We start from the raw sequence: 25,536 nt of genomic DNA, 5'->3' as shown, positions 1-25,536 counted from the left end.
ATACTTTTACTGTTAGGTGGTGTAGGTTTCATTTCCTTGTACTGTATCTTTCATTGTTAACATACACATAAACCTCAAATCCTACAGGATTTTGACTTGGATTTTTGATCATTTTAGCATACAGACTGAGCCTTTGAAGCAAATAGACATTCTGATCCTGACAGTCTTTTGGCCATGAGGTCAGGGACATAATAGTTAAAACTGAAACCTTTAGGTTCTTCATTTATAAAATGATTATTATTAAGTATCTAATCATCTGGCTTCCAAGTAGTTCAGATGGTAAAGTATCCGCCTGCAATGCCGGAAACCCAGGTTTGATCCCTGGGTTGGCAAGATCCGTTGGAGAAGGAAATGGCAACCCACTCCAGTATTCTTGCCTGGAGAATTCCATGGACAGGGGAGTCTGGCGGGCTATAGTCTATGGGGTCGGAAAGAGTTCGGCATGACTGAGTGACTAGCACAGACACAATCAGCTAACAAACAGAATATTTTGCACAATGCCTGGCATTAACTATGTACTCAGTCAATGACAGTTCTCTCCCCTTTCATGATTTCACTAGTTTAACAGAAATGTGAGCTACTGTTTTTGGTCATGTAGAAAAAAATGGTTTTTAGTGGACCTATGTATTGTCTACATTCAGCATAAATTTAAGGATTATCTGATTCTAGCCCTGTTCCATGTCTTTGGACTATTTTATATTTTACAGCTATTTATATGTTATAGGTAACTCTTACACAGGTAAATTCTGTCATGTTGGGTAGAATTTCAGTTGTCTTCCTTCTCCTCTTTGGTTTCAGTTCATTTTAACATTCTTTTACTCCCTATCAATTTGTGCTAGTTTAACTTTTCCTTTGAACTGGTTGTAACATTTGCCTGGTTCCCTCATTGTATGAGCAGAATAAAATCTTTCGCATGTTCATTTTGTATCTCTACGAGAGTCAAATTTTACCCTTTGTCTTGGAATGATTATCTTTCTTTACTATATTTAAATATTAATATACACTATTTCCAAGGAATGTCTAAATCAATCCTCCAGAGTAGATTAGTTTATTAAACACCTACCGTGAGCAGCATGTGTGTGCCGGTGGTCAGTTGCTCAGTCATGTCCGACTCATTGCAGCCTGATGGACTGTAGCCCACCAAACTCCTCTGTCCATGGAATTTTCCCAGGCGAGGATGCTGAAGTGAGTTGTCATTTCCTGCTGCAGGGGATCTTCGTGACCCAGGGATCCAACTCCTGTCTCTTGCATTTCCTTTGGCTCTCAGCCTTCTTTATGGTCCAACTCTCATATCCATATATAACTACGGGAAAAACCACAGCTTTGACTCTACTGATCTTTGTCAGCAAAGTAGTGTCTCTGCTTTTTAATACCCTGTATAGGTTTGTCGTAACTTGGTATATTGATATTTTATTTGAATCATTTATTATCTGAGATGTTCCAACAGTGATACCAACTTTACAAACAATGGCAAGTCTCACTCACTATAAATATTTAACCACTAAGGTTTAATATTTATTATTTTAATACTAGTGTGATATTCTTAAGGTGAATATAATATTTTATTATAATTATTATTTGTGTATTATTTTAATACTGATGTGATTGTCTTAGGGTGAAATTTCTAATTTGAAGGATTTGTGTTGTATCTTTCATTGCATAGTATCTTGAATATAGTGATACTCTATAATTGTGTTTTCAATGAGTGAATGGATAAAGGAGTCCCTGAAAGACCACCACTTTTTCCCCTTAAGTTTCTTATCATATTGTAATGAGATTTAAAATTTCTTTGTTATTTAGGTATAATTGACATGTAACATATATCAGTTTTATGCTTATAATGATGTAATGCTTATATATTTTGTAAAAATGATCACAATAAAATCAAGCTAACATTTTTGCTCATACATAGCTATAGATTTTTTTTTTCTTGTGGTAAGGAATTTGTAAAACTTCACGTCTTAGCAACTTTCAAATATACCATACATATTATTAACTATGGTCATCGTATATATATTATTTGTATATATTTAATATATATATTAAATTATACCTGTGAATATTTATTTTATAGCTTGAAATTTGTACCTTTATACCCAGTCACCCATTTTGTCTTCCTCTACCCTCTGCTTTTGTAAACCACTGGTTTACTGTCTCTATCCATGTGCTCCTTTGTTTGTTTTTAGATTCCTTATATAGTGATAACATAAGGTATGTGTCTTTGTTTGACATATTTCACATAGTATAATGCCCTCAAGATCTATGCATGTTGTTTCAAATGGCAAGCTTTTCTTCTTTTTTATGATCAAATAATATTCCTGTGTGTGTGTGTGTGTGTGTGTATGTATTACATTTTCTTTATCCATTCATCCATTGATGGACACTGAGGTTGATTTTGTATTTTCTATATTATAAATGATGCTGCACTGAACATGGGTGCACATGTCTTTTTGAGTTATTATTTTTGTTTTCTTTGGATAAAATCCAGAAGTAGAATTGCTGCATCATACAATAATTCTATTCTTAATTTTTTGAGAAGCTTCCATATGGTATTCCATAGCATCTTCATCAATTACATTCCACCAATAGTTCACAAGGGGCTGCTTTTCTCCATTTCCTTACCAACACTTGTTATTTCTTCCATTTTTGATAATAGCTCATCAAAGGTATCTCATTTGTGGTTTTGGTTTGCATTTCCTTGATGATTAATGATGCTAAACACCTTTTCATGTACTTATTGGCCATCTAAATGTCTTCTTTGGAAAAATATCTATTGAGAACTTACATTTATTTTTTAATCAAAAATTTTTTTGCTATTGAGTTCTTTATATATTTTGAATATAACCCTTTTTGAGATATATGGCTTGGAAATGTTTTCTCCTATTTAATAGTTTTTAGTGTGTTGTATTTTAGTTTTCTTGGTCATTTTGCTTTTGTTCCCTTTACTTTTGGTATCTAAAATAAAGTCTTAAGTAGCCAGTTTCCATAGACTGAGGAGTGAAAAACTATCTTAGCATAACACCTTAATATATTGCTTTAGGTTGCAATAGCAGTTTTTTTCTTTCTGTTGGGAAATTGCTTAGAATTTGAATATGTTTGCCTATGAGCAAGAGATAAAATAAAAAGAAATCTCAGATTTTGGTATGTAACTTGGTCTAAAGATGTGTGATTTTGAAATATTTCTTGCGTATTCTTCCAACTTATAAGACTCAGACAATGCCCTCTGTATCTTGTTAGTTTCTGTTTTTATTTCTTTTGTAGTTGCTGTAGGGTTTTCTTCCTGCTGTGATAATAAAGAATCACTGGTGATGTAAGTAGCACAGTTCTTCATTTGCCTGTTCAAAAGTTATATTTATATGATACGGATTTTTGTTGACCATGCTAGCAATGGATTATAGAGACATTACCTCTCTCTTTCTCTTCTAGAAATTATAACGTACTTTCTTTAGTCATCTGTGTAATTCTAAAAAGTACTCACTGAAATTTTTGGTATGTATTAGTGTTTCCTTGGAGAAGGCAATGGCCACCCACTCCAGTACTCTTGCCTAAACAGCCCTTAGAGAAATACTATTATTCCTCAATTAATCAACTAGAAATGGAGCATTTATTTATAGAACACTTTAAAGGGTAATAGAAAATAACTAAAATGATGTAAATTTAATCATGTATGCGCTACCCCTTTTATTAAGAAAGTAACATGTCTTTTTCTTATGATTCAACCTCAGGCTTTTTAAAGGTATTATATATTTCTCCTTTCTTGGGCTCCAAAATCACTGCAGATGGTGACTGCAGCCATGAAATTAAAAGATGCTTACTCTTTGGAAGAAAAGTTATGACCAACCTAGACAGCATATTAAAAAGTAGAGACAGTACTTTGCCAACAAAGGTCTTGTCTAGTCAAAACTATGGCTTTTCTGTAGTCATGTATGGATGTGAGAGTTGGATGAAAAAGAAAGCTGAGCATCAAAGAATTGATGCTTTTGAACTGTGGTGTTGGAGAGGACTCTTGAGAGTCCCTTGGACTGCAAGGAGATCCAACCAGTCCATCTTAAAGGAAATCAGTCCTGAATATTCATTGGAAGGACTGATGTTAAAGCTGAAATTCCTATGCTTTAGCCACCTGATGCAAAGAACTGACTTATTGGAAAAGACCCTGATGCTGGAAAAGATTGAAGGCAGGAGGAGAAGGGGGCATCAGAGGATAAGATGGTTGGATTGCATCACTGACTCGATGGACATGAGTTTGAGCAAGTTCTCGGAGTTAGTGATGGATAGGAAAGCCTGGTGGGCTATAGTCCATGGGATCACAAAGAGTCAGACACGGCTGAGTGACTGAACTGAACTGATATTTCTCTTTAAATCTCTAACAGATATCTTAGATACATCTTGAATCCATTAAATTATGTTTACCCATTAGATTTTTAATCAAGAGGTATTTCCTATAGGGAACCTTTCTTATAGAGAGAAAATACTTTTCTAACCAGCAAATTTTACCCTGTTTTTTTGGTCAATTAAAGTAAAATAAAGTAAAAATAAAAATTAAAAAAATATATATATTATTAAAGAAAAAAAAGTTTATCCACTTATTTGTACTTACTACCATCTTCATATTTAGATATGCTGTTTAGATTTTCTTCAATTCTTACATCTGTTGTTGTTGTTCTGTTGCTAAGTTGTCTCCAGTGCTTAGTAACTCCATCAACTGCAGCATGCCAGGCTTCCCTGTCCTTTACTATCCTCTAGAGTTTGCTCAAGCTCATGTTCATTGAGTCGGTGATGCCATCCAACTGTCTCCTCTTCTGTTGCCTCCTTCTCCTCCTAACCTCAATATTTCCCATATTTCCTCACTTATTACATATCCTTTGTTTTTCATATAGATGAAAGAATGTTGAAAAATGGGCCCTTGACTGGGTAGGGGCATCTTAATTAAAGATCAAAAATTGTTTCTATGTTAAAAGTTGTAAAAATTATTATCATTATATTAGTATTCTACTCTTGAATTAACTATTAACAGATATAAACAGATTTCTTTGAGTATAGTTAAAAGTGCATAGATAATTCCACCTATTTCTTATTTTGACTTTGCAAGAGTTATTATGCTTGTGTAAACAAAATATAGTTGACCACAGGCAGAATTACTGGAGAAAAATGCATACTATTTGGAAACTTAGTGCTTTTTTGCCTGTGTGGTGTTGTGACTTAATGTGCTTTATTTTTGTGTTTTAGAAGAGGTCTGTCAATGAAAAATGATATGCTCATTGACTATGCTGATTACCATTACAAAGTTAAAGATGAGGAACTTTCATTCATTGCACTTTTAATTAACTTTATTGCTTTAAAGGAATATATGATGACCTTGTATCCTTTAATTCTTAGAAAAACAAGAAGTTCTTATTTGAAATGAAGCAATTTGTGTCTGTAGTCTTGCTTACTTTGGCCACCTGATGCGAAGAACTGACTCATTGGAAAAGAGCCTGATGCTAGGAAAGATTGAAGGTGGGAGGAGCAGGGGATGGCAGAGGATGAGATGGTTGGATGGCATCACCAACTCGATGGACATGAGTTTGAGTAAGCTCCGGGAGTTGGTGATGGACAGGGAAGCCCGGTGTGCTGCAGTCCATGGAGTCTCAAATAGTCAGGCACGGCTGAGCAACTGAACTGAAATGGACCGAACTGAGTCTTGCTTAAGACTTAAAAGCAAGCAAACAGACAAAATACCTGAAGAAAATTTTGTAGATTTCTACTTCTTGAAAAGTGTTAGCTGAATTTTTATGGAAATTGTTGCTGTTGGGTACACTTGATGTGAATTTAAAGATTCAGGGCATAGACTTACAGCAGTCAACTTTCAATAGACCAAAGAAGACTACAGCAATTTGAAACATTAAAAATTGTAACTTCTCAGCTAGATGAGAAGATAATTATATTTCACATATTAATATTCATAGTTTTTCATTGTTATGTTTAAAAATTCTCATTGAACAAACATGTATAAATATGTATATCATCTGTATTATTGCATTACGTTTAGAATATGTTTATGTGTACAGTATTTATAAATGTAGATTTTTTTTTTTTTTAGGATGAATTGCTGTTTTTGCATAGTCACCTAAAATTCGGTGAGAATATATGACTTGTAGCATAGGAGGCCTAACTGAAAAATATAGTTTCTGGTTAAAGGGTAACGTCGTTATATTCTCTTTTCTTTGCAGCACTACTTATTTGTTTTCTCATTTAACTTTTAAACTAGGATGTGAATTATGTTCAGTGAACATTTATATTATCAAATTAAAAATATTGCTGAAAATTTTCTTAATCTTTCATAAGTTGAATGCACATGTAAATTCTAGGCATTTTAGGTTCAACTTTACTGATGTCTGCAATAGGTTTTGATGTGATTAGTAGGATGCTAGAAGGATTTTCACCTCCAGATCTAATATTTATTGGTCTTTTACTGATTCTTGATATCTTTTCACTAAAGCATCATTTCTTTGAGTACACTGTGTGCTGTGCTCAGTTGCTCAGTTGTGTCTGAATCTATGTGACCCCATGGACTGTAGCTCACCAAACTCCTCTGTCTATGGGATTTTTCAGGAAAAGGTAGACATTTCCTTCTCCAGGGGTTCTTCCAGACCCAGGGATCAAAATCTGCATCTCCTGCATTGTGGGCAGATTTTTTACTGCTGAGCCATTGAGGGAGCCTAATTGGTCACTATTAGTCTTTAATTTGGATTAGAGTTATTTCTTCTCTTACTTACCCAGAGCAAATTTTGGTCAGTGAGAGGGTACAGTTCATGCATTTTGAGTACTGCAACAGGGAAGGACAATGAAACAAGAGATCTTCAAAAATATATTTTTAAGCATATGTAATTTTTTTCTGTTATATTTAAAATTTTGCCTCATGAATCTAACTATTTAACTTAAGAATTAGAACATGACTAACTGTAACAACCCTGTTCTGTCCCTGTACTTCTCCCCAGAGGGAACCTCTGGCTTAAATTTTTGTTATAATTTACTTGATTTTGTAAAAAAAAAAAGTTTTTTCTGTATATTACATATATATGACATTTATATATATATGTGTGTGTGTGTGTATATATGTGTGTATATATATATGTATAGTTTTACTTGTTTATGTGCCTTGTAGAAATGGGTTGTTGGTGGTGGTGGTTTAAAGTGTGTCCGACTCTTGGAATCCCATGTACTGTAGCCCACCAGGCTTCTCTGTTCATGGGATTTTCCAGGCAAGAATACTGGAGTGGTTTGCCATTTCCTTCACCAGGGGATCTTCCCGACCCAGGGATATAACCTGGATCTCCTGCCCTGTAGGCAGATTCTTTAAATGGATTGATGCTGTGCAAATTTTCCTGCAGTTTTTTTTTTTTTTTAATCCAATGTTACGTTTCAAGCCTTACCCATGTTGTTGTATACACTTATATTTATTTTCACTGATATAAAATATTCTAATTTATGATTATCCCACAGCTCATTTAATCATTTGAGTGTCAGCAGATATGCAAGTGTCAGTATTGCTAGGAGTATTCTTATACATGTTTTCAGTGATACCAAGTCTGTATTCACCAGTTTTGCATAGGGGAGACTTTTGTCGGAGACAAGCTATTTTCCCCTTGACAAGTAATTTCTTTCCTATTATACATTTTTCCTTTTTGCTCATTCCTCTTGACTTTTTACTTTTAATTACAGAAAAAGCTGCAAGAAATAGACAAAGAATTCTTCTGTACCCTTCATTCACTTTCTTCAAATATTAACATTTTGTCATGTTTACTTTATCTTTATTCTTTTCCCTCCTCTTCATTCTTTTCTTTTTTCTTCCCTTTTCCCTTTTTCTCCTGATAATGTATTTAGTATTTTTTGTTTGTTTGTTTGTTGTTGTTTTACTGAGGCAATATAGGCAAAGTACTGTGTTCTAAAGTAGCATTTGATTCTCACCTTCTACCCTCCAATCCCTTTCCTTAGTAAAGCTATTATATTATTTATTTGAAACATGGTTTGATTGTTGTTCTTTGTATTCCATTTTAAGATTCAGTTTCCCTATTCCTCTGCCTGTTGATTCTAGTTTTATTTTATTGATCATGTGAAACATTAATATGGTTCCAGAACTCAGAAACATATTATGACATTACATTTAGGGAAGAGGTACTTCCTACTATTCAATTCTGTGTCTTTCCACTTCATTCCACCTCTCTTTCACCTACCAGTCTCTTTATTTTTATTTTATCCTTTCTATGTTTCCTTTATGACAAATGAGTAGATGCATGCATCTGTATCTTTTCATGTATTTAAGGACTGTTTGTATTCTTTAAGTTATCTTTAAATTTTATTTAAGTTGATTTTTGATAGACAAAATATTTCTGTGTATTCTATAGTTATTTGTCAATCTTTTCTTTTGTTGTATCTGGAATCGAGTCATAGTTAGCCATTTCTTACATGCTCTTATATGTTCTTTTAGTACTTATATGATCTTATTTTTATTTAGAACCATAATCGATTTGTTGCTTTTATTTGTTTTTTGGTTTGTTTATAATGGGAGATATGAGTCTAATTTCAGTGTTTTCCAAATGGCTAATCAGTTCTTCAGGCATTGTTTATTGGTAAGCCCATCATTGCCCCAGTAATTTGAAATGCCATTTGGTCATATATTTATATTTCACATACATGACTCTATTTCTGGACTCTCTGGTATATTTTTCATTCTGTTCATGGCATTCTCAAGGCAAGAATACTGGAGTGGTTTGCCATTCCCTTCTCCTATAGACCATGTTTTGTATTTTGTATAAATACACTGTCTTAATTATAAAGGATGTATTCTTTATTTTAACATAATTATTATAGAATATCTTAACAAGGTCAGTAGTAGGTTTTATGGCAATTTAGTTTATTTTAATAAGGGGCAAGTATCCTCCTAATACTTTTTTCTTTTTTACCTTTTGTGTTTTTACTTTTTCCACGTAATATTTAAAGTCAATTTGTCTAATTCCATTATTAAAAAATATTTATTTTTACTGGAATTATATTTGTCTATACATTAACTAAGAGAAGACTGACATCTTTATGATGATTAGTTGCCCTATCTAATCAGAAGAATCTCTATTGCTGTTCAGATCTAGCATTGAGTCTTTCAGAAATGCTTTAAAGATTCCCTCACATTTTTTGATAAATGTATACCTAAGTATTTTCTCTTCTTTGTTGGTATGGAAAATAATATTTTTACTACCACCATATCCTCTAGATAGATATTATTTTTACATATGAATACTATTGGCTTCTGTTCATTAAGTTATTATCTTATTACTTTACTGAATGTGTTTATTGTTTGAGTTAGTAGAAGCATGAGGTAGTTTTACTCCATGGCAAAGGTAAGAGAAGCCCAAGTAAGATGGTAAGTGTTGCAAGAGGGCATCAGAGGGCAGACACACTGAAACCATACTCACAGAAAACTAGTCAATATAATCACACTAGGACCACAGCCTTGTCTAACTCAATGAAACTAAGCCATGCCCGTGGGACAACCCAAGACGGGCGGGTCATGGTGGAGAGGTCCGACAGAATGTGGTCCACTGGAGAAGGGAATGGCAAACCACTTCAGTATTCTTGCCTTGAGAACCCCATGAACAGTATGAAAAGGCAAAATGATAGGATACTGAAAGAGGAACTCCCAGGTCAGTAGGTGCCCAATATGCTACTGGAGATCTGTGGAGAAATAACTCCAGAAAGAATGAAGGGATGGAGCCAAAGCAAAAAAAATACCCAGCTGTGGATGTGACTGGTGATAGAAGCAAGGTCCGATGCTGTAAAGAGCAATATTGCCTAGGAACCTGGAATGTCAGGTGCATGAATCAAGGCAAATTGGAAGTGGTCAAACAAGAGATGGCAAGAGTGAATGTTGACATTCTAGGAATCAGTGAACTAAAATGGACTGGAATAGGTGAATTTAACTCAGATGACCATTATATCTACTACTGTGGGCAGGAATCCCTCAGAAGAAATGAAGTAGCCATCATGGTCAACAGAAGAGTCTGAAATGCAGTACTTGGATGCAATCTCGAAACGACAGAATGATCTCTGTTCATTTTCAAGGCAAACCATTCAATATCACAGTAATCCAAGTCTATGCCCCAACCAGTAATGCTAAAGAAGCTCAACTTGAATAGTTCTATGAAGACCGACAAGACCTTTTAGAAATAACACCCCCCAAAGATGTCCTTTTCATTATAGGGGACTGGAATGCAAAAGTAGGAAGTCAAGAAACACCTGGAGTAACAGGCAAATTTGGCCTTGGAATGCAGAATGAAGCAGGGAAAAGACTAATAGAGTTTTGCCAAGAAAATGCACTGGTCATAGCAAACACCCTCTTCCAACAACACAAGAGAAGACTCTACACATGGACATCACCAGATGGTCAACACCGAAATCAGATTGATTATATTCTTTGTAGCCAAAGATGGAGAACCTCTATACAGTCAACAAAAACAAGACCAGGAGCTGACTGTGGCTCATATCATGAACTCCTTATTACCAAATTCAGACTGAAATTGAAGAAAGTAGGGAAAACCACTAGACCATTCAGGTTTGACCTAAATCAGATCCCTTATGATTATATAGTGGAGGTGACAATAAATTTAAGGGCCTAGATCTGATAGATAGAGTGCCTGATGAACTATGGACTGAGGTTCGTGACATTGTACAGGAGACAGGGATCAAGACCATCCCCATGGAAAAGAAATGCCAAAAAGCAAAATGGCTGTCTGAGGAGGCCTTACAAATAGGTGTGAAAAGAACAGAAGTGAAAAGCAAAGGAGAAAAGGAAAGATATAAGCATCTGAATGTAGAGTTGCAAAGAATAGCAAGAAGAGATAAGAAAGATTTCTTCAGCGATCAGTGCAAAGAAATAGAGGAAAAGAGCAGAATGGGAAAGACTAGAGATCTCTTCAAGAAAATTAGAGATATCAAGGGAACATTTCATGCAAAGATGGGCTCGATAAAGGACAGAAATTGTATGGACCTAACAGAAGAAGATATTAAGAAGAGGTGGCAAGAATACACAGAAGAACAGTACAAAAAAGATCTTCAAGACCCGGATAATCACGATGGTGTGATCACTCACCTAGACCAGCCATCCTGGAATGTGAAGTCAAGTGGGCTTTAGAAAGTATCACTATGAACAAAGCTAGTGGAGGTGATGGAATTCCTATTGAGCTATTTCAAATCCTGAAAGATGATGCTGTGAAAGTGTTGCACTCAATATGCCAGCAAATTTGGAAAACTCAGCAGTGGCCACAGGACTATAAAAAGTCAGTTTTCATTCCAATCCCAAAGAAAGGCAATGCCAAAGAATGCTCAAACTACCGCACAGTTGGACTCATCTCACACACTAGTAAAGTAATGCTCAAAATTCTCCAAGCCAGGCTTCAGCAATACGTGAACCGTGAACTTCCAGATGTTCAAGCTGGTTTTAGAAAAGGCAGAGGAACCAGAGATCAAATTGCCAACATCCACTGGATCATGCAAAAAGTTAGAGAGTTCGAGAAAAACATCTATTTCTGCTTTATTGACTATGCCAAAGCCTTTAACTGTGTGGATCACAATAAACTGTGGAAAATTCTGAAAGAGATGGGAATACCAGACCACCTGACCTGCCTCTTGAGAAATCTGTATGCAGGTCAGGAAGCAACAGTTAGAACTGGACATGGAACAACAGACTGGTTTTCAATAGGAAAAGGAGTATGTCAAGGCTGTATATTGTCACCCTGCTTATTTAACTTATATGCAGAGTATATCATGAGAAACGCTGGGCTGGAAGAAACACAAGGTGGGATCAAGATTGCCGGGAGAAATATCAATCACTTCAGATATGTAGATGACACCACCCTTATGGCAGAAAGTGAAGAGGAACTAAAAAGCCTCTTGATGAAAGTGGAGAGTGAAAAAGTTGGCTTAAAGCTCAACATTCAGAAAACGAAGATCATGATATCCAGTTCTATCACTTCATGGGAAATAGATGGGGAAACAGTGGAAACAGTGTCAGACTTTATTTTTTGGGGCTCCAAAATCACTGAAGATAGTGACTGCAGCCATGATATTAAAACACACTTACTCCTTGGAAGAATAGTTATGACCAACCTAGATAGCATATTCAAAAGCAAAGACATTACCTTGCTGACTAAGGTCCATCTAGTCAAGGCTATGGATTTTCCTGTGGTCACGTATCGATGTGAGAGTTGGACTGTGAAGAAAGCTGAGCGCCGAAGAATTGATGCTTTTGAACTGTGGTTTTGGAGAAGACTCTTGCGATTCCCTTGGCCTGCAAGGAGATCCAACCAGTCCAATCTGAAGGAGATCAGCCCAGGGATTTCTTTGGAAGAAATTTTACTAAAGCTGAAACTCCAGTACTTTGGCCACCTCATGTGAAGAGTTGACTCATTGGAAAAGACTCTGATGCTGGGAGGGATTGGGGACAGGAGGAAAAGGGGATGACAGGATGAGCTGGCTGAGTGGCATCACTGACTCGATGGATGCGAGTCTGGGTGATCTCCGGGAGTTGGTGATGGACAGGGAGGCCTGGCGTGCTGCAATTCATTGGGTCGCCAAGAGTCGGACACGATTGAGTGACTGAACTGAACTGAACTGTTTTCCTCCATTTCTTATTTTTATACTTCTATTCAGTTTCTCTTGTCTAATTGCATTGCTTTTGTGCAGTATTAAGTGGTATTGAGATAGTAGGCATCCTTGTCTTATTCCTGATCTTGGAAGAAATGCCTATAGGTTTTTCCCATTAATTACCATGATTACCTTAGTACTGAGGTCTGTATGTTTTACCATAAGAAATGATGCATTGATTTTTATTTGTACACTGTCTTTTTTTTCCAGTGTTAATTTTGCTGTTTTTCTCCATAAGTCTATTAATATAGAGTGTTATATTAATGAATTCTCTAACCTTGCATTCCTGAAGAAATCAAACTCATTCATTGCATATCATTTTCTCAATATGGTATTAGATTATGTTTAGTAATTTTTTATTTAAAACTTATACCTAATTATTTTTAGGTAAATACTCCAAAATCTTTGTTGTTCTGGTTATTATTATTTTTATTATCAGGCTTGGCTATCAATGTTATGTTAATATTATATAACTCTAGTGAAGTTTTCCTTCATTTTCAATGCTCTGTAATAATTTTAGAGTATTGGGATAATTCTAGTTTTGAATTTTTGTTAGAAATTCTCTTGAAATACTTTATAGAATGTGCTTAGTCACTCAGTCATGTCCAGCTCTTTTCGATCCCACTGACTGTAGCCCACCAGGCTTCTCCATCCATGGGATGATTTCTCTAGGCTAGAATACTGGAGTGTGTTGATACGCCGTCCTTCAGGATATCTTCCCAACCCAGGGATCGAACCCAGTTCTCCTACATTGTAGGCGGAGTTTTACTAGTCTGAGCTAGCCGGGAAGCCCTTATCTATAAGGTAGTTGGCTTATAATTTTATTTTTTCCCCAAGAAAATATATGTTTTTAAATTATTTAATCCAGTCATGTTTTATAGACTATATTTCTATGGAGACTTTCCCATTATATCAAGATTTTTCAAATTTATTTACCTAGAAGTCTTAGAGGATTTTAGGATTAAAAAAGAAAAAAAACTCTTCCGTTTTAATTATTGTTACCTTTGTTACTTAATTTTTATATTTGTACTTTTCTCCTTTTATAAGTTAATAAGTTAATTACTGTTCTCTTAATTTGCTTAGAATGTCAGGATTTTGTTTAATTTGATCTGCTTTTTTAACCTTTGACATCTGCATTGTCTTTATTGTTTTTTACATGTTTTTAAAGTTTTCTGTGTTGTTTCTATTTTAGTTTATGATATAGATATTTAATTCATTTTAAAATTTATTGAAGTGTTCAAGGCTCTACATGTTTTTTGTAAACACTGCTTTAAATGTATATCATAGATATGTAATATTTTCTTTATTTCTTAGAAATGTGTAATGTCTTTACAGTGGAAAATTAAAATTGTACTGTGACTGGATGGATAATGAAGTAGGTGAAAAGATTCCTGGAAAAGCTTGTTGGTATTATTTTAACATTTAGAAGAGGAAACTGTGACTTATAGAGGTTTGTGTAATTTGCCCAAGGCTGCATAACAATAAGTTGTTATGGTTCAAATTTGAACCCTTTCTGATTCCACAGCTGTGGCTTTTACTTAAGCAATAATATTGTGAGGTCACAGAGGTACTGAACAGTGTGGCTTAATCAGGGAACAGTAAGTAGCACAGTGTGACTGGAGTGAAATTGGCACTTAGTGGTATCATTTCTGTGTTGGGCAGATATTTCTTTGGGAAGCTATTAACATGGAATAAAGCAGGATTATGTAAGATAAAGGGTAAGTGTGATGCATGTACCAGACAACTCAATGCAGCTGTCGGGTGGTTAGGTGAGCCTCTGGATCAGGAGGTCTGTAGAATGGTTTGTGTTGGACATGTGAATCATTTGTCATTAGCTTATAGATGATAATTTAAATAAGAACTTCTGGACCTGGTAAGAATATTGTGAATACTGAGAAGATTAGAGGGTGTAAAAAACAGTGAAATGAAGACTGAGTGGAAAAGAGTCTGAAAAACAAGAAGAAAAGTCAAAATACTGAAGGAGTTTAGGATGTGTGTGCATGTGTGTGCTAAGTCACTTCAGTCAAGTCCAACTCTGTAGCCTGACAGGCTCCTCTGTCCATGGGATCCTCCAGACAAGAATACTGGAGTGGGTTGCCATGCCTTCCTCTAGGAATTTAGGCTATAGTGGCTTATAGGTGCCAAAGGAAGAGTTTCAAGGAAAAGGGTAAGTCATTAGTGTGATGTGCTCTGGAGTAAAAGAAGGATAAAATAAGAAATGTTCATTTAACTTAATAATAGCTGAAAGGAAAATTAATATCATAAATTATGAGTCTAGTGGAGTGACGAGGATTTGAAAGAAAAAGGAAATTTGGTTGTGAAAGGCAAGTGTGAGAGGGTGGTGGTAAGTATTGGAGTGTGAATGTGAGGGTGCTTCCTCGCCCTCCGTACTTTACTCCCTCAAACTCCCTTTTCCTTTCCTTTATTTATCTCATTCCTTTCTCTTACTTCCTTTATTCTACCCTCTTTCCCACTTTCTCTTCTTAACACGGCGTACTTGAACATATAATGTTACAGAGTGAGAATTTAACTCATGACAATGTGACATTTTGTCTTACATTATCGATATAAATATGCATAACATGCATGGTGGTATGGTGGTTTAGTTGCTAAGTTGTGTCTGACTTTTGCAACCCCGTGAACTGTAGTCTGCAAGCCTCCTCTGTCCATGGGATTTTCCAGGCAAGTTATACTGGAGTTAGTTGCCGTTTCCTTCTCTGGGGGATCTTCCCTATGTAGAGATCAAACCCAAGTCTCTTGATTGCAGACAGTCTCTGGACACCATAGAGGTGTAATGGTAAAGAATCTGCCTGCCAGTCCCGGAGGTGCAGGAGCCTCGGGTTCCTCGGATATTTTGCTGCTGAGCCACTGGGGAAACCTGTCCATACACTTTGTACCTTTTATACCCGGAAGTAAACATACTTGTCCAACAAATTTTAACAGTCTTTGAAGTAATGATGAAGGTAATTTCAGCACAGTGCTAAAAGTTTACATATTTTAGTCAATTAAAACCTCATTATCACCTCTATGTCAGTTTTACAAATGAGGAAACTGAAGGAAGTTAAGTAAATTTGCCAATTGTTTTGTACTTATTTTGGCAATATAATTTCAAAGTTTATGCTCTTAATCATAAGGCTGTATTCCTTTTTCCTATACTTCAGTACCTATTGCCATTCCTTTAAAAAGTTAGTAATATTTTTAGTATAATTTTAATTTAAAATTAGAAGTTAGAATATTTTGACATTTTAGGGAAATCTGTTAGCATATAGAATAATGAAGGATAGAAAAAATAATTTCTGAAAAAGATATATCAAGTAGAAATGTGAATTACAATTACAGGGTTTTTTTTTGTGTTTTAGTTAAAATAGTGAAATGCTTGTTGGAGAAACAAGGATACCTTGCCCAGTATGGCACACAGTATTTGAAAAATACAATATAGATATACAGTAAAAGCATATATAAGATAATTAAGTAGTCCTGTGTGGTACCAATAAAAAATTGATACAGTCTTTAGTTTGTTAATACCTAATGACCTTATGAATGTCTTTCTTCAGGGAAAAATGCAGTTGCCATTGTGAGCTGCCTTCCAGAATTTATGCTAGAGCTTCGCTGACGTTGCTACTGATGCCAGTGTGGAATAAAGGTCTTTATAATTTAGATAGTCAAAACGGATAAATGAATTACTCTTAAAAGTGATTTAGTTTCTCTTCTTAAACATTAAAACACACATACAAATGTATTTGAATTTTTAGAAGGAACGTTTGAAAATAATCTGTTTATTTTGCTGTCATCAATATTTTTGTCTCATTTCATGTTTAGAATTGGCTTTCCTTTTGTGACCTTTGTGTTTGAACTCTAATTACAATCTAATAATGTTTTGTTGTGAAACTAAGTACAGAGTTGCTTTTCACCATTGTTTGTCTGTGGAAACAAACTAAAATTGACCTTAATATGAAAAAAAAATCTTATGTTGTTCTAAAAGAAGAAATTAACACAGAGACAGTAGATTAACTATTGTAATGTCATTGGTTTTCCCCTTAGCTCTGGTAGTAACTAATTCATCTGATTTGCCTCTTGGGTCATAAAGTCACTGAATACGTGGATGCATGTCCTGCTCATTGCTGTCTTCTTGGTGCCTAGTGCCTGTGTCTGGCACTTGGTAGGCATTCTAGTGCTTTTCATAACTGAATAGGTAAATAATAAAGTTAAATAATTTCTGAGTTGCAAATGGACCCCTGTGGTAATGTATTAGTATGTAAACATTAAGATTCTGTTAAATTGTTTTGTTTGCCTGGGTCTCACATGGAAATGTCATGTTAAATTTAGAAACACTAGTTTTAGATCTTAAATAACAATTCCTGAAAAGTAATCATAGAATCTTCGTTTTCTATCCTTTGCTTTTACTTTCCGTGTCCTGTTTCCTTTCCTTCCCTCTACTCTCTTTCTTCCCCTTAATTGCTCTTTATTTTTTCCCTTTACTAATACTTTTTTTTGGTTTGTTTGTTTTCCTTCAGTATCTGGAGTCCATCTTTCTCCAGCTTCTCCTGAGATTGTATTGGACCATGATCGTACTTCCCCTTCAGTTGGCTGCCTCTCTTCTGAGCCCATCATTGCATCACCAGAGAATACACATGCAGATAATAGCATTGACAGTCAGACTATTCCTAAAGCACAGGTAAAGACAAGCAAACTTTTATAGGAAGTTTTCCTACTTAAAAAATTGCATACTGATTTAATTGAAGTTTTCCTGATTTCCCTTTTTTTTTCCCTGTGGATACTCTTTGAGGTTAATATCTTGAATTCAAAAAACTGAACAATGTTTGTTTTGTGACATAATTTTAAGGTGTCCAAATAGCTTTATTTACTAAAATATGATTTGAATATCCTATTTATTAAAATAGACTTACTTTTGCATTGGAAATCGTGAATTTCAAAAAGGAAAATAATTACAAAAACCTTTTTCTTGGGGCTTCCCTTGTTGTCCAGTGGTTAAGAATCTGCCTACTGATGCAGGGCATACTGGTTTGATCCCTAGTCTGGAAAGAGTCCACATGCCTCGGAGCAACTAAGCCCATGCACCACAACTACTAAGTGCTCTGGAGATCAGGAGCCACAGCTTCTGAAGCCTGCATCTCTAGAGCCATGCTCTGCAACAAGAGCAGCTACTGCAATGAGAAGCTTGCACATCACAACGGAAAGTAGCCCCCATTCATTACAACTAGAGAAAGCCCACATGTAGTAATGAAGACCCAGTGCAGCCAAAAATAAAATAAATACATACATAATTTAATAAATATTAAAAAAATATATTTCTCTTTCAGGGGAACTGAAAATATGTTTTCAAGTATTAGAGTATTCATTTCAGTTTTAGAATAAAAACAAAAATATAGCAGTCATAATGGTTATTCTTTCAACTGTTTATTGATCCAGGCCTTGTTCTAGATGCTGGATTTCCAAAGTGCTATATACAATCTTGAGTCACCTGTTATCTTTATTAGAAAGTGATGATCAATTAAAGATTATTGATAAATTTCAAATTGATTTATAATGTAATAGACAAGCAAATTCTGAATGTGTGTGTAAATTCAAGAACTTGCGAGTGTCAGAATTTTCTGTACTTATTATACACCCTCAGCATAAGAAAAAAGTTTTAAGTTGTTTAGTGCTTTATTTGGAAAATAATAAAACCCTTAAACTCTTAAGTTTAGAGAAAATTTTCTTTCTTAGATCAGATTGTTGTAACAATTTGAGGTCTTCTGTTGATTTACTTAAAGGGTGAAATAATTTCAGAACCTTTGCTACAACTTAATTTCCAATGTGGTTTCTAGTGCCCTTTGGGTGATTTCTTTCTTGGTATAGTGTAAACTTTCCTCTCGTGTGTGTGTGTGTGTTTTTTTCTTTAATGTGGTTTAGAATCAGCAATCAACACACACTCATCTGGATATCTCAATTTTTCCACTGGGTTTAACTGATGAGAAAAGTAATGGAACAATTGCTCTTGTGGATGATTCTGAGGATCCTGGAGCCAATGTATCAAACATACAGCTTCAGCAGAAAATTTCAACTCTGGAGATGAAACTCAAAGTTTCTGAAGAAGAAAAACAGAGAATTAAAAAGGTATATTTACATTTGCCTAAAAAATAAATGTTTGAATTGCATATTCTGGAAATATAATCCCAAACTCTGAAAATTCATCAGTGGAAAAGCCGTTATGCTCTTTGTGATATGCTTAAGTTGGTTAGATGAGTCTATCACTTACAAAAGCCTTTGATAAGAAATTTCTAGCCATAAATATGTACTTTTAAAGATATGAATGGCTTTCACTAGATTTTTTTGTTTTCCTAATGAATGCTTTCCTTTGGGTTTCTTTACTTTGAAAGCACATAGTGTTGCAATTTTATGTAGATTAGAAGATTTGTACTATTCATTTGTCATTAGAGAAGTCACACATCATGCGATATTTGACAGAATACTTAGAAATACAGCTGTTCTAGTAAATTATTTCTGTGTATTCTTATTTCTGTTTTCTACAAAAGGTCTCTATAAAAAGACTTGAGCAAGTTTATGGGAAGTATGTGTTGAGGTCATTTCAGTTCAGAGGATCAGTCATGTCCGACTCTGCAACCTCATGGACTACAGCACGCCAGGCCTCCCTGTCCATTGCCAACTACCAGAGTTTACTTAAACTCAAGTCCATTGAGTCAGTGATGCCATCCAACAATCTCATCCTCTGTTGTCCCCTTTTTCTCCTGCCTTCAATCTTTCCCAGCATCAGAGTCTTTTCCAATGAGTCAGTTCTTCACATCAGGTGGCCAAAGTATTGGAGTTTCAGCTTCAGCATCAGTCATTCCAATGAATATTCAGGACTGATTTCTTTTAGGATTGACTGGTTGGATCTCCTTGTAGTCCAACGGACTCTTAAGAGTCTTCTCTAACACCGCAGTTCAAAAGAATCAATTCTTCACCACTTAGCTTTCTTAATGATCCAACTCTCACATCCGTACATGACTACTGGAAAAATCATAGCTTTAAATAGACTGACATTTGTTGGCAAAGCAATGTGTCTTCTTTTTAATATGCTCTCTTGGTTGGTTGTAACTTTTCTTCCAAGGTGCAAGTATCTTTTAATTTTATGGCTGCAGTCACCATCAGTGGTGGTCTTGGAGCCCCAAAAATAAAGTCTGTCACTATTTCCAAGGTTTCCCCATCTATTTGCCATGAAGTGATGGGACCAGATGCCATGATCTTAGTTTTCTGAATGTTGAGTTTTAAGCCAACTTTTTCACTCACCTCTTTCACTTTCATCAAGAGGCTTTTTAGTTCCTCTTCACTTTCTGCCATAAGGGTGGTGTCATCTGCATATATGAGGTGATTGATATTTCTCCCGGCAATCTTGATTCCAGCTTGTGCTTCATCCAGCCCAATGTTTTGCATGATGCACTCTGCATATAAGTTAAATAAGCATGGTGGCAATATACAGCCTTGACGTACTCCTTTCCTGATTTGGAACCAGTCTGCTGTTTCATGTCCAGTTGTTCCTGTTGCTTCCTGACCTGCATACAGGTTTCTCAAGAGGCAGGTCAGGTGGTCTGGTATTCCCACCTTTTTAAGAAGTTTCTAGAGTTTGTTGTGGTCCGCAAAGAGTTGGACATGACTGAGCGACTTCACTTTCACTTTCACTTTCACACAGTCATAGCTTTGGCATAGTCAAAAAAGCAGAAGTAGATGTTTTTCTGGAACTCGCGCTTTTTTGATGATGATCTCTCGTTCCTCTGTCTTTTCTAAATCTAGCTTGAACATCTAGAAGTTCATGGTTCATGTACTGTGGAAGCCTGGCTTGGAGAATTTTGAGCATTACTTTACTAGCGTGTGACATGAGTGCAATTGTGCGATAGTTTGAGCATTTGACATTGCTTTTCTTTGGGATTGGAATGACTACTGACTTTTTTCCAGTCCTGTGGCCACTGCTGAGTTTCCAAATTTGCTGGCATATTGAGTGCAACACTTTCACAGCATCATCTTTTAGGATTTGGAATTCTGTCACCTCTGCTAGCTTTGCCTGTAGTGATGCTTCCTAAGGCCCACTTGACTTCACATTACAGAATGTCTGGCTCTAGATGAGTAATCACACCATCATCATTATCTGGGTCGTGAAGATCTTTTTTGTACAGTTCTTCTGTGTATTCTTGCCACCTCTTAATATCTTCTTCTGTTAGGTCCATATCATTTCTGTCCTTTATTGTACCCGTCTTTGCATGAAATGTTCCTTTGGTATCTCTAATTTTCATGAAGAGATCTCTAGTCCTTCCCATTCTATTGTTTTCCTCTGTTTCTGTGCATCAATTGCGGAAGAATGCTTTCTTATTTCTTCTTGATATTCTTTGTAACTCTGCATTCAAATAGATATATCTTTCCTTTTCACCTTTGCCTTTAGCTTCACTTCTTTTCTCAGCTATTTGTAAGGCCTCCTCAGACAACCTTTTTGCTTTTCTTTTCCTTGGGGATGGTCTTGATCCCTGCCTCCTGTACATATGTTGAAGTAGCATGTTGTTTATAGTTAGCTAAAATGCTTTTATGTATTTATTTAATAAGTATGAATGCTTTTAGTATTATATCAAGGTTAGTGTTAATGTTAGTGTTTGGTATTGGTCTGGAAATGTGAGTTAAGCATACATTTTATATTGTTGAAATTAAAAACCATGCTTCCTGTGGGTTCTTTCCTTTCCAAATATTTTCTATTGTGTCATTGAAAAATCAGAGTCTATTTTTTGCCATAAATATTATACAATTTATGCTTGGTTTTTTCTTTTAGGATGTGGAATCATTGATGGAGAAACATCGTATCTTAGAAAAAGATTTCCTTAAAGAAAAAGAGCAAGAGGCCATTTCTTTTCAAGATAGATACAAAGAACTTCAGGTAAACAGCAAATTAAAAATTTAATATGTAGGCCTTTTGATGAAGTATGTTACATATAATTTCAGAAAGTGCTCAATAAATGCTTTATGAGTGAGGGATCAGATACTTGCTTAAATATGTAAAATACTGACTAATATTGATGAAATCAATGATAAATGCCATTTTGAAAAGTAGATATCTCTGAGGAGCTGTGAAGGTTAGTTGCTTGAGTTTCAGTCTGGCTTAAAATATTCTGTTTCTGATGATTTTCTCAATTTGGAAATTGCACATTGCAGTTTTTCATATTGTGATTACATTTGAAAAGAACTGATATATTTAACCTTTTTCATAAATGTAATCAGTCTCTTCTTCTCCTCACATTTCCTTAACAAATTTGTTTCTTCTGCAGTCTTATCCATCTCAGTAAATAGCAATTCTGTCTTTCCAGTTGCTAAAGCTGAAACCCAGACTTACACCTTTTGTACTTACTCCAAGTCTGTTCCTTTAGCTATTGGCTCTCCCTTCACAATATCCAGGTTTTGACTGTTTTTCATTATGGTCACTGCTGCCAACCTATTCTAAGCCACCCTTATTTCTTCCTTGGAATGCTGAAATATCTTCTATTCTAACTTATCTTTCTGCTTCTGTCATTGCCCACTTACAGATCATTCTCTACATGGCAGCCAGTGTGATCTGTTTAATAGTTAAAGCTGCTCATGTCATTTCTCGCTCTGAAACCTTCGGTGGCTTCTCATCTCACTCAAACTAAAAGTCAAGTAAGTCCTTAAAATGGTTTGCAAGGCCCTTCATTTTCTTGCGTCCCTTCTCCCTTCTTTTCCCTGACTCTTCCTCCTCAATTGTTTTACTTTATCCTGCTGTCTAGAATACACATCCCTCACTTTTCTGCATGGTTTACTTTTTGATATCATCCTGGTCTCCATGCCAGTCTCACCTTATCAAGGGAAACCTTTTAGATAGTGCTGACATACCCTACCAGCCTTCCCATATTCTCCTTTATTTTTCTCCATAGCACTTTTTACATCTGACAAAGTGTGTATTTACTTGTTTATTTGCATAGATCATTTTAATAGTCTTCTAAGTGGTCTTCTAGCTTCTACCCTTTCTCTTCACTCCTAATGAGTCTTTGTTTCAGCAGGTGAAATAATGTTTTTAAGAATGTGAATCACTTCATTACCCAACCTCAATTATCATTCTACTTTCAGTGTAAATCTTCTGACTTCTCTCCAACTCACTGCCAACACCCTCCCACCGCCCCCCACCCCCAACCCTACCCCACCCCACCCAGCCCCAAGTGACTCTTGCCTGGCCTCACCTCAGCTGCTAACTTACACTGAGTTCCTAATGAGGTCCAGGTGAATGTGTGAGTCTATGTTACTGAGAGCATTCCCTCCTTGTTGGGGTGGTGCATGGAGGGAAACAATATGTGATTCATTCACATTTTCTCCAACTGGAATGCTCTTCCTTTCAGATATCTCCATGGTTTTGTTTTAAAAAGGGCAAAACTTGAAAATAAGGGAAAGCATTATGAGTGTGTTCTTTCAGGAGGACATTACTTACTTGACCTACTCACAGATTATTTAGAAGAAATGTAGCAGTGCTACTGTTTACTGTTGATTAAAAGTCTCAGTGGTATTGACGGTACATGCCAATTTTTTTGGACAGAAAAGGTATAAACAATACTGGTCTTTTAAAATTTCAAAAAATACTGTTCATATTACCTTATAGGATATTCATCATTTTTGTTTCTAACTAGGACTCTTGCTTAGTCTAATACTCTGTTATTTAAATTTTCTATCCATGTGTGCTAAGTTGCTTCAGTTGTGTCTGACTCTTTTTGACACTATGGACTATAGCCTGCTAGGCTCCCCTGCCCATGGGATTCTCCAGCTAAGAATATTGGAGTGGGTTGCCATCCCCTCCTCCAGGGGATCTTCCCACCTAGGCATTGAACCCATGTCTCTTATGTCTCCTGTGTTGACAGGCAGGTTCTTTACCACTAGCATTACCTGGGTGCCCTTTTTATAGGTATGCCAATTGAAATGCTCTTTGCAATGGTCTGAACATCTGATTCATTCTGTTAACATAAATCATTCATTAATAAAGAGTAGATTAAGTCTGTGATGTGTTTCCTTTATATTTATGTGAATCACATTTCAACTGTTTGAAAATTGTACTCCTTAACAACTCTCATGAACGCTTACTACCTTTAGAAACTTGCTCAAATGCTGCCTTCTTCTGGAAGCTTTCTTTGACTATTCTGTAGAAAATAAGAATCTGTGTACATGGTCAGCATTTCCTATCCCCATTTCTTTTTTTCCCCTCTCCTCATAACACCTGTTATTTCATTTTGATTTGTTTATTTTTTGTTTTCCTCTACCAGAGTGTAAGCTCCATGAGATTAGGAACTTTCCTTTCCAATGCTTGGAGCAATACTGGCTTATAATATGGCTCAGTTAATACTCTTGAATGAAAGAATTCATTAATATAATGCACCGTGCTCCCCAAGGGCTAATTACAGTGTGTATGTCCACATTTATAGTCCCATACTTAGAATTATAGTGCTTATTAGTAGGTTCAGTACTGAATACTGAATACTTTGTGTTTTCTTTTCTCTACATTGAGTGACTTATTCTGGGCCTGCTAGTGAGACAGATACCTTTGAAATTCAGTTTCTCAGTCCAACACCTGACATCATAACACTTTGAGCTTTCCATAGTGAAGGCCAATAGTGACAACATAATTGTTGACCCACTGCTTTTACTGTCAATAGTGATAAGAGTAACAACTTCAGTTTTCAAAATGGATATTCAGTATTAAAAATTTTCAAAACTAATATTCAATATTAAAACTAATATTCAATATTTAAAATACTTTCCTTTTACTAGAAACAATACTTCCCAGGAAAACATTTTTTGGTGATTTTCATTCAGTACCAAAAAGGACCTCTCTCCTTTTCTTACTATGTGTAAAAAAGAGTAAACTAATAGTGAGTATTTTATCACCTTGGCTAAATAAGTGATAGAAAAGTATACTAGGAAGTCTAATAGTCAAATTGAACTCAAAGACAGGCATTCTGTTTAGTTTCTCTATCACTGCTGGGTGATGGAAGAAGTCTTGGCTTATCATTTTGGTCTTTGCTCATAGAGCTGGAGAAGGGACCATGTTTTTTCCCAAGGGGTTTGACTCTCATAGGGTGTTTACTATCTAAAAGTTACCTGTTCTGCTAGGTTGCCCCTTTCGTGAACCTTTGGGTAGAGAAGGATAGCTTTTCTTTGGGCTTGTTTAGTTTGTGCTCCTTGGCACGTGCTCATTGCTGGTCATTCCATTATCCAGTTTGGAATTTATGAGGGAGACTAAAAGCAAACTTACAAAATTTGCTGCTGTGTCATTCCTGGGTCCTCAGATTCCCAGGTGGTCTGTTTTCTTGTCTTTCTCTGTAGTCTTCTTAGATTTGTTTTAAAGATAATGTCCGGGCCTTTCAGCTGTACTTACTGAGAAACCTAGGGAGAGGTGCATCTACCTCATCTTAGTCTAGAAGTGAAATAAGAAGGAATATTTTAAATTTTAAACATTATGTATTGTAGCTACTCCAGGAAATCAATTCCACCTTAAAATACATTAATTTAAAGCAAGTATTTTGAGTAAATTTTTAAAAATGAAATTAGTGTAAGTAATCAACTCATAGAGTCATTGTAGATAGAGGAGGGGCAAATAAAAATATGTGTAGCTCAATTTGTGAGATAATTCATAAATCTCTATATCTGCATTATACGTATAAGTTTATGCATAAATAGGTAATGCATTAGACTTTTTGGAAGTATATTTTTAATAAATATTTTTAAATTAATTGTACCTGATTATTAAGAATTGAGAAAATCTTGGGCTTTGCTCTTTGACCTACTTTGTGTAATTCATTTTTTTCTGGGAATATAGCCCTTTTAAAA

The 25,536-nt window shown here is 35.5% G+C and overlaps 1 protein-coding gene across 3 annotated transcripts in view; it reads left to right on the top strand.

Moving 5' to 3' along the window:
- CCDC91 (coiled-coil domain containing 91) overlaps window positions 1–25,536 on the top strand; it is a 409,281-nt gene that overhangs the window by 135,993 nt on the left and 247,752 nt on the right. For 2 of the 3 annotated variants that reach the window (XM_068970284.1, XM_068970285.1), the window contains exons 4-6: window positions 17,190–17,350; window positions 18,589–18,792; window positions 21,488–21,592. In XM_068970284.1, coding sequence (XP_068826385.1) covers window positions 17,190–17,350; window positions 18,589–18,792; window positions 21,488–21,592 — 470 coding nt within the window. Of the gene's footprint in view, window positions 1–16,299; window positions 16,319–17,189; window positions 17,351–18,588; window positions 18,793–21,487; window positions 21,593–25,536 lie in introns of those variants that run through there. The other variant, XM_068970286.1, reaches the window with a different exon arrangement.

Source organism: Capricornis sumatraensis, chromosome 4, assembly GCF_032405125.1.
Source record: "Capricornis sumatraensis isolate serow.1 chromosome 4, serow.2, whole genome shotgun sequence".
Lineage (NCBI taxonomy): Eukaryota > Metazoa > Chordata > Mammalia > Artiodactyla > Bovidae > Capricornis > Capricornis sumatraensis.
This window is presented reverse-complemented; position numbering and strand designations above follow the sequence as displayed.